Source organism: Castanea sativa, chromosome 3 (assembly GCF_040712315.1).
Source record: "Castanea sativa cultivar Marrone di Chiusa Pesio chromosome 3, ASM4071231v1".
NCBI lineage: Eukaryota > Viridiplantae > Streptophyta > Magnoliopsida > Fagales > Fagaceae > Castanea > Castanea sativa.
Window position 1 is genome coordinate 21,416,804 of NC_134015.1, and position 10,456 is coordinate 21,427,259.

At 37.9% G+C, this 10,456-nt stretch overlaps 1 protein-coding gene across 1 annotated transcript; it reads right to left on the reverse strand.

Moving 5' to 3' along the window:
• Positions 1-2,189: 2,189 nt before the first annotated feature.
• Positions 2,190-2,996, reverse strand: LOC142628670 (uncharacterized). Its single transcript, XM_075802718.1, has one exon. It carries the CDS (start codon positions 2,994-2,996, stop codon positions 2,190-2,192), a length of 807 nt encoding a protein of 268 aa, XP_075658833.1.
• Between the last annotated feature and the right edge of the window lie 7,460 nt (positions 2,997-10,456).

Here is a 10,456-nt window from a genome sequence, read left to right on the forward strand (position 1 = left end):
CAAAGGCCTAAGACTCAAGAGGAGGAAAATATGATGAGACAAGTTCCCTATGCTTCTGCTATAGGAAGTCTCATGTATGCTACGCTTTATACTAGACTGGATATTTGTTATTCAGTTGGCATGATTAGCCGATATCAATTAAATCCAAGTCCAAAACATTGGCAAGCTGTAAAGCATATTCTTAAGTATCTACGGAGAGCGAGAGATTATATGCTTGTTTACCGTTGTGAGGATTTGATTCCAATTGGCTATACATATTCAGATTTTCAGTCGGATCTAGATTTCAAAAAATCCACATCGAGATGTGCTTTCACCTTGGAAGGTGGAGCCATAAGTTCGAGGAGTGTTAAACAATCTTGTATTGTTGACTCCACCATGGAAGCCAAGTATGTTGCTGCTTGTGAAGCAGCAAAAGAGGTTGTTTGGCTTAAGAAATTCCTTTCTGATCTTGGTGTCGTGAGAATTGAGCAAGTTCCCATTACATTGTTCTGCGACAATAGTGGAGCGGTTGCACAATCCAAAGATCCAAGGAATCACAAGAAAGAAAAGCATATAGAGAGAAAGTATCACATCATTCGAGACATTGTTACTTGTGGAGATGTGGTAGTAGCAAAGATTGATGGTGCAAAAAATCTAGCGGATCCCTTTACCAAAGCCTTGCCCCAAAGGACTTTCGAGTCACATTTGGAGGAGATGGGAGTTAGATTAGTGCACAATAGTCTTTAGTGCAAGTGAGAGATTGTTAGGATGTGTGCCTGTAAATCCTATTGTATGATGCTATGTATTTTATTATGTATTTTATTATGTATGACTTAATGTTGTGTTTAATAATTTTTTTATTTTATTTTTATCTAAAAATAATAATAACATGAATATTGGGACATTATCATTTAGTCCATGAGTTGCATAATATGTGATTTATGTGAAAAGTCACAGAAGACGTAAATCACAAGTTCTTTGTAAATTCAGAATTGTAGTTCGTAGTCGGTGATGAAATCGGGCATTTCATCTACGAAGACTATAACATATCAACTAAGATGATTTATTTTGATAATGGAAATGTAGATTTCTAGTTGATATGTTTTAAGAGTTAAAATATATTGAACAGGACCGGTGTGAGATTTATTATTCACCTAAAGACTGTCAATTGAATAATAAACTCACGAATTATATTTGCATGAACTCTTAATCCTGAGAGAATAATGGACTTGATCATGAGGTGTTGGTTGCTTTGATATATCAAGAGTGAGATTTAGAGTAACGGTCCAAATCTCAGTATGTTGGGCAACCACATTTAGTGTTGATGGAACATATATTCTCAAAATGGAATTCATAATCTCTTAATGGAAATACAAAATATTCCCTTGAGATAAGTTTAATGAGATTGTTATTCAGAAAGTTATGCCTAACCACTTTAGTAAGGAGTTACTAAAGTATATATATTTATGAAATTGGATTTCATAAACATATAATGAAAAACTTTAAAGGATTAAACCAAGTACTCAAGGATAAGATGTAGTAATTTACAATGTGGCAGTCTATATTCATAACTTTGTGTTACTACGAATATTTTATGAAGGGGTTACATGTACAATAAAGTCTTGGAATATAATTTAATAAATAAGACTTAGAGTGCAACTATATTTATATAGTGGTATTAAATATAATTAATGGTAACTTTGGACTTGTCAAGAGTTGACAGAAAAGCCCAAAGCCCATTGGAGCTAGTGTCTTATTAGTCCCTTTTGGTCCCACTCCAAGCCACACACTTAAGCCAAATTGGAAAGGCCCAAAAGGCCAGCCCAATTAGAATAATCGGTTAGAAACAAAAGGAGAAATATACAGAATTTTCTGTAGAGAATTTTGTAAGAACACTATTGTGAAGTGGTGTAAGAAGTGTTAAACACTCCTTGATATTCTCCCTTTGGAACTGATTGAGAGACCACATATCTTGGGCGTTAGTGGAATTGGAGTGAAGATTGAAAGCCTTCCCAAGTGGTTCTGATCTTCGGTTTTGAAAGTCACCGCTCCAAGGTACAGTCTCTCATTCTCAAATTCTGAAACTTATATAGTACATGTTAACTTATGCGAAGGATGTAGATCCATTATTTTTCTACTGCGCACATGCATATTTCCTCATCGACGTTGGCCAGCCATTCAGGATAATAAACCTCCCAAATGAAGCCTACTTACAACAGCTTGTTAACTTCGTCAGTGATCGCTTGGTTCCATTCGAGGGCAAAGACTCGTCGTCTTTGTTGGATGGGCTTTCTCCCCGGATCCACATTCAGCTTGTGCTGGATGACTTTAGGTGATATACCGGGCATATCCTCGTGACTCCACGCAAAGACATCCAGGTTTTCCCTGAGGAATTGAATGAGTTTTGTCCTCATCTCGAGGCCTAAGGTTGTTCCTATCCTCATCACCTTGGCCGCCTCACCTTCAACGAGTTCCACTGCTTCCAAAGCTTCTAATTTGTCTTCTTTTTCCTCCTCAATTGTCCACGTATGGTTTCCCTTTGCAGCCAGCACAGCCTGATAGCATTCCTTAGCTAAGACCTGATCCCCTTTCACTTCACCGACACCGTCCTTAGTTAGGAATTTCACTTTCAGGTAGTAGGCGGACGTAGCCACCTTCCACTGGTTAAGCGTAGGCCTTCCAATGATTACATTATAAGAGGAGGGGCAATCTACCACCAGGAAGTCCAATTGACGGGTTAGCTGCCTCGGGTAGGTCCTTACTGTGACTTTTAACGTCACTATGCCCTTGGGATATACCCTGTCCCCACTGAAGCTAACAAGGGGGGAGTCAAATGGGTGCAATCTCCCAGGATCTAAGTTCAGCTGCTGGAAGGCCGGTAAGTACATGATGTCAGTGGAGCTACTGTTGTCTACAAGGATCCTCTTGGTATTGAACCTTTCAATTGTGAGCGTTATAACCAAAGGGTCATTATGTGGCTGCTTCACTCCTCGAGCATCCTCTTTGTTGAAAGACATGTCCTGGTTCGTCTGTCTCTGCTTGAATGAGGGTACTATATGGACGCTATTCACTTGTCTCTGGCGTGCTTTCTTGAGGGATTAATATGATCTCCCCGCGAGCGGCCCCCTTGCAATTGTGCTTATCTCCCCGATCACATCTTGGGGTGGTTGGGATGGACGAATCCCATTTTTGGACGAGGATTCACGTTGGCTTTATTGCCATCTGTGAACCTGCTGGACTCTCCCTTCTTCACATACTTCCGCAGTTTTCCTTTTTGTATCAACTTCTCTATTTGTCCTTTCAGGTCCCGGCAATCCTCCGTGTAGTGGCCATGATCCTTGTGGAACCAGCAGTATTTGTTCTTGTCACGCACATTAGGGGATGAATGTAAGGGTCTCGGCCACTAGAGGTAGTGTTGATCCTGAATCTGCATCAAAATTTTGTCAACAGGCATAATTAGAGGGGTGAATTTTACCGTCTGTGGAGCTTTTTCGTCCTTCCGTTTATCTCCATTACTACTTCGACGGCCTGGGCGTTCCCTCTTTTGCCCCCTGCGGTCATCCTCCTTCCTTCCCTCTTTCGCTGGTTTTCCTTCATCAACTATGGCTGCTAATGCATCTTCTGTGCTCATGTACTTTTGTGCCTTTCGGAGCATTTCTGCCATCGTCTTGGGTGGATTCTTTGCTAGCGAGACCACAAACTCTATAGACTTCAACCCTGCTTTAAAGGTCGTCAACTGTACTTTGTCATCAGCGTCGTCCACTTTTAGGGTTTCTCGAGTGAAGCATTTCACGTACGATCGTAGGGTCTCTTTCTCCCCTTATTTAATAGTGAGTAGGTGGTCCGCTGGTCTCTTAGGACGCTGTCCTCCAATGAAATGGCACAGAAAAGTGCTACTTAACTGCTCGAAGCTATCAATGGACGAGGTGGGAAATATGGTAAACAACTCCCTAGCAGCTCCTTTAAGTGTGGTGGGGAAGGAACGACACATTATTTCGTTAGGGGGCTGTTGGAGGTCCAATGTTATTTTGAAGGTATTAAGGTGATCCTGGGGGTCTTTAAGCCCGTCAAAAGGCTCGAGCTGAGGCAGCCGGAACTTCGCCGGCACTGGTCATTCCAAGACTGCCATGGTAAAAGGAGAATCCGTTGCCCTGACCATTCTATCCAGGCTCCGATCTGTCTTCTCCTTAATGGCATTTCTCAACTCATCCATCTCCTTCCTCATTTCCTAGAGAAGATCAGAATGTTGTTCATCTGGGGTAGTGGTCCTTCGTTGGTCACTTCTCCCGTGGCTTTCTCCTTCATCCTCGTGGATAGGTTTGGATTGATTCTACTCCTGCTGAAGCCTTTGTCTCATCTCCTGATTCTGCCTGGTTAGTTCTTCAACAGTGGCCGCAATAGCTTGGACTTGTTAAGCCAAAGCCGCTGAAACTTGGTTGGATTCCATTTGAATAATGAAACTGATGGAAACTATGTTTTCGAACTGTAGTATGGAGATGTCTACCCCACAGACGGCATTAAACTGATGAAGCAATAGTTCATCAGTTGTATAGAGTTCATCCAGATGGGGTCGGGCACTCTCCTGCGTCACAGAGATAAGAGCTCACCAAAATAGTCACCGGTGTGGTGCCTGCCACAACGCCTCCGATGCCAAAGTCAGTACCCAGGAATTCTTATATCAAACAGGTTAGAACAACTCAATATATATTGTGATCATATGTGTGTGTACCTCGTCTTGGTGATGTGAAGGCTTTATATATGTTCCTCTGGATTCTAGCTATTGTGATATTAATGCCTTTCTTGGTAACGTTCCTTGCTGAGTAATGGATTTTTAATATGCCCTCAACGGTCTACTCAGCTGGTGTTGTAACCGCCTGAGGTATTATTGGCAGCATTGAATGATCCTGGTATCCTCATCAGTGATGTGGATACCTGCTTTGGTTCGTCTGAGAGAGTGGTGTCGTTTGCATTATTAAGCTTGTCTGTATTTTATTTCATCAGTCCCATCAGTTATAACATGAAAAATTCTTTTTTCCTCTTTATTTATTTCTTTATTGAAAAATTCTTACTCTTTATATATTTATTTTTATCTCATATGATCATATTAAATGAAGCATGTACTTGAAAAGGATCTATGAATATAATGTACAATGCATAATATAACATGCACGAAGCTATAGAAATCATGGAAGTGATGTATGGAAGAAGCTACTCAAACTTAGGATGCGTTTGGATACCGCTTATTTTGCTAAAAACTGAAAACTGAAAACAATAAAATAAAAAAAAAAAAGTTACTGTTCATGCGCGGGTTAGGCATAAACAAACTTGTTGGATTAAAATAGATTGACCCTAGTTAATTAATTCAATTACCCAAGTTGGTTAATTAGGTCAGATAACATACAAATCGTGAAGACATCAACAAATCACCAAATAAACTAAATGCAACAACGAATAAATTAATATGGTAATTTGTTGACAAATGGGGAAAATCTTTCGCAAGGCAAAAGCCTCATCGAGTGAATTTAAGGTTATCACTCCTAAGAAACCACTAATTAATAATCAATTAGTTACAAGCATGAGGAATTTTACCACTATCTTGGCCTATCCCAAAATACTAGCTTACAAATGAACCTTTGTTTCAATACTCAATTGAACTTGATCTTGTAGTAGAGTTCTATGCTTTGGACAAATGTCCAATATGTGATTAGCTCATTTGCACGGATTCTAGTACGTGACTAATTCCAATAACTTAATCGATTATTGCTGGTTGCAAAGTTCTTCACTTCATAAACGATGAGGATCATGAAACACTTGCTTACAAAACTCTAAGGTATACAAACGCAGTAGCTTCATACAAAATATATGAGTTCTAGGTCTCTGTTCTGGTACTTGATGACTTTTAAAATAAGCCTAATATATGTCTAGGGTTGTAAAAAGAGAAACCCTAATCATTCAAGTTATCATGAGTCGAAATTCAGATCTGAAAAATTTGAAATCGTAATTTTCGATAGATCGAGCTTATGTCAAGCTTCACTAACCTTCGATAGCAACTAGTGTCAAGCTTTAATGAAACATTTTTTCTTGGATCAAACTTCATGTCTTTAGTGATACTACTTGATATGTTTGAACAATATACTTCTTGATACATTAAACTCAACTTAGATCTACGTAATTACAATTAAAATGCTTTTTATCAAAGGATTAGCCAATTACATAAAAAATATTACCCTAATAAAACTCATTTTACACATTTGAGTTTGAAATACGGATGATTCAATCAATAAATTGATTTGTTTTTGAAATTATTTTCTTTAAACTGGGTGTTGTTTAATAATTATGACATTTTAGAAGTACAAGAAATTTTTATTTTAGTTGACTTGATGCTTAAGAGTTGGTTTTGAGCAAGGTTTCACAATAATTTCTATCTCAAAATATAATTTGTCACAAAAGTTAAGTATATTCATAACAATAAAATTATTTACAAAGGAATGTGTGAAAAGGAATGATTCAATATTAATACTCTATTATATCAAAATAATTAGTTTAAAGGTATTGAAAAAAAAGATATTGGTATGAATAGAGTTATACACAATTTGTATTGGAGAATATGGAGTTCGTCTTACTAATTATTTATGAAAAGACATCTTACATGATTAATTTTTTTTTTTCCATACCATTTCAAAGGATAAAGCAGATTACAAAAGTGCAGAAAAAGCTGGAATAAACCAGCAGAGTTGCAGTGGCACAGTTGCTAACTTAGCTACATCCCATAGTTCATTTTCAACTACATGGGGTACTAAGATCATATCACAGTGAAAGCCATTCTGAATCAAGAAAATTAGATCAGTTAGTTTAGTGCTATCTAGCCAATCTGAGGCTTTTTTCTTCTTGAAGGTTTGAAGAGGACTCCTGCTGTCACTTAGGAACAACACATGTTGAAAGAATTGATTTTTTTGCTGCAAGTCTAGCTTTAATCACAGCCTCTAGCAGTGCCCTAGTAGATGTTCTAGCGTTGCTGCTAACCGCTTCAAAAAACACCTTATCTCCCTGAACAGTGAAAGCTTCATATGCAGTACCGATCCTATATGGTCTCCTGCTCCTAGCTCCAGCAATTTTGATGATTAGTTGCCAATCCCCTGCTGCTAACTGGGGTTCTGATCTTGTGCATCTATCAGCTTTGCCCCTAGGATTGTTGTGGCTTGAGAAGGTTTTCTTGTACCTGCAAGATAGGTTTTGAGCAATAGTATCACATCCATTGGGTTTGGATTAATCCCTTGATGGACCACTTTGTTTCTATAGGTCCAAATAGTCCAAAAAGTGGTAATAATAGCTTGCAAGTAGCACATAGAAGCTGAGTCACTCAGTTTATGTCTTGAGAGGAGCTGAGTTAACCAATGCTGAACAGAGATGCTGGTGTAATTTGATGTGCGGATGGCTAAGGTGGAACCATGGCAGCAAGCTCTTACAAAAGGGCAAAGTAGGAAAAGGTGAGTTAAGGTTTCTTCCTTTTCATTACACATTGGACATAGCTTTGTTGTTGAGATGCCCCTAGTATAGAGATTAAGAAGAGTAGGGAGACTATTATGGAAGTTTCCAAATGAAGTTGCTAACTTTCAGAGGGACCTTTACTTTCCACATTGAACGGCACCATCCCACTTAGCTTGAAAGTGCTTAGGCTGAGTTGAGTTATCCCTAGCTAAAAGCTCATTGGCTTTTTTTACTTAGTAGTCCCCATTCCTTGAGAACTTTCAGAGAAGCTTATCCTGGACAGAATTAGTTTTGGAGATTGGAATTTGAAGTATTGTAGAAGCCTGAGGAAATGGGTACAAAGATCTGACCAAGTTTGCCTTCCAAATTCTAGTGTGTTGATCAATCAAATCCCCCACAGTGCTTGTAGGGAGATTAGGATGAGATAGGGTTAGATTTGGGTGCTGGACCCAATTTCTATGGTTTAGAGGGATATTATACCCATTCCCAACCCTCCATTTTCCGTACCTTAGGTCATGTTTTTCTTGTTGGATGATATTCTTCCAACACCATGAATGATGGGATTTTGGCCTACAATCCTGTAATGAGCAAGTAGGAAATTAATTAGCCTTGAAGGTTTTAGCAAAGAGGGATTGTGGGTTTTGACAGATTCTCTAATACTGTTTGGTAAGCATGGCCTGATTCATGTGTTTAAATTTCTTAATTCCCAACCCACCAAGCTTCTTAGGTTGGCAAATCTTATCCCAATTAATTAGATGAAGCTTTTTCTCACCTTGTTCATGTCCCCACCAGAAGGCTCGGATGATTGAGTCCATTTTGTTGCAAATGTTCTCAGGAACTTTGAAACATGAAAAAGAGAACAGAAGATATTAAATTTATTCTACCAGCTTGGGATAAAATTTTAACCTTCCAAAATTGGATTTTTGCTTTTAGCTTATCAATGAGAAATTGGAAGTCAGCAACTCTGTTACCTCTCAACTTGAAGTGGACACCAAGATACTTGCTGGGTTGTTGCATTAGGTTGACTTGAAGGTTCTTGGCAAGGGCTTCCTATTTCTGCTTAGGCATGTTTGGTGAGTAAAACAAATCAGATTTAGCCAAATTAACAGATTGACCTGAGATGGAACAGTACCACTCTAGGATGAGCTGAAGATTTTGTATAGAGGTATTGTCCTTCCTAAAAAAAGACAAAGAATCATCAGCAAACAATAAATGGGAAAAGGAGAGGCCATTTCTACCAACTTTGATTCCTTTGATTTTCTTGAGATCCTTGACTTGTGATAAGGAAATGGAGAGTACATTAGCACACATAAGGAAGAGGTAGGGAGATAAAGGATCTCCTTGCCTCAGACCTTGGGAGGGTTTGAAAGACTTAGTTAGGCTTCCATTTATCAATAAGGTGTACCCAACTGTAGACACACAATCCATAATCCACTTGATCCATTTTGAATCAAAGTTCATAACAATGAGGATAACCTTTAGAAAATTCCAGTTGACTCTATTATATGCTTTTGACATGTCAATCTTTCTAACCACATCAATAATTTCATGTGCCAAGAGGATGTTATCAGAGATGTTCCTACCCTTGATGAAGGCATTTTGATATGTTGTAATAATGCTATCCATAATAGGCTTCAATTTATTCACAAGGATTTTGGAAATTATTTTGTAGATTACATTGCATAGACTGATATGTCTAAAATGAGACAACTCCTCAGGGCGAGGAATCTTTGGGATGAGAGTTATGAAAGTTTGATTGAGAGCTTTGAGGAGAGAACCAGAATGAAAGAAGGCTTGGATAGCATAATATTGCACACATCAGTTTTAATAGAGCTCTAGAATGCCATTAGGCCCAAGAGCTTTGTGAGGCCCCATTTGGAAGACTGCCTCTTCAATCTCTATAAAGGATATGTTGTTGTTTAAGATACTGGTTTGATGAGCAGTGAGAGTAGGGATAGGTAGCCCTTGAATTTCCTGAATGATACTAGCCACGCTTAGATTGATATTGCCAGTATTGCCACACTTAGAGTAAAGTTATACACAAGTTATTACTCATAGAATTAGTTTAATGAATATGTTTTGATTATCAAGATTTTGTTGTTAAATTTTTGTATTGCTATGTTATAATATATTTTTTCTCTCTATGTCATCATTTTTGAAAGTTGATTTTTTTGTTTGAAATTAGGTGCTAAATACATCATTAAAAAAAAATAAAATATAGGAAATTTTCAATATTACTAATAATGATGGGTTCATAGTTTTAAAATAATAGTGAAATTTTTGTAAATATCTATAGTGAACTATGTTAGATTCTAAGACTTTAGAGACTAATTTATTAGAACCTCAATGTGTATTGTGTTGGCAAACCATGAGCAAAACATAGAGTCTAGGTTTAGGCTTGCTCAAAGTATATTTTGTTGTAAAGTTGGAATCGAGTGATTGCAGAAATTATTGGTCAAATTTTGCAAGGCTCGATTAATCGAAAATTAGATTTGATCGATCGAGATTCATGCAGATTGTTTTTTCTGTAGAATGTTCAACTCAGCCTAAGCCCATTTGATGTGTAGGATTATATGTTTTATGTCTCATATAAATAAAAAAACCCTAGCTACATTTTAGAAGCTTTTGATATGCTCTGTGTGTGAATCTCTTGTGAGATCTAGAGATGTTTTCCTTCATACATACTTAGGGTTATCAAGATCAAGATTCATGTCAAGAGCTTGATGATCGTTTCAGTTGTTGCACAAAGAACATTCAAGAAGATCAAGATTCACAATTAGGAGAACTTGTGGTTGCAGTGGATTAAAGAAAGAAGTAGTCCGTGGACTCGGAGCTGTTACATGGTCATAGTAGTGGTAGTAAGTTTTCTACTCGAGGTAGCAATATGATGTTAGCGGTCTAAGTCTTATTGTGTAAACTTCAATTATTTCATAGTGGATCTGTTTTACCTTGAGGATAGCTAGGTTAAATCCTCCCCAGGCTTTTTACC

Excerpts from the sequence above, each read along its gene's own strand:
- LOC142628670 (XM_075802718.1), bottom strand. The coding sequence starts at position 2,996 with ATGTCTTTCAACAAAGAGGATGCTCGAGGAGTGAAGCAGCCACATAAT.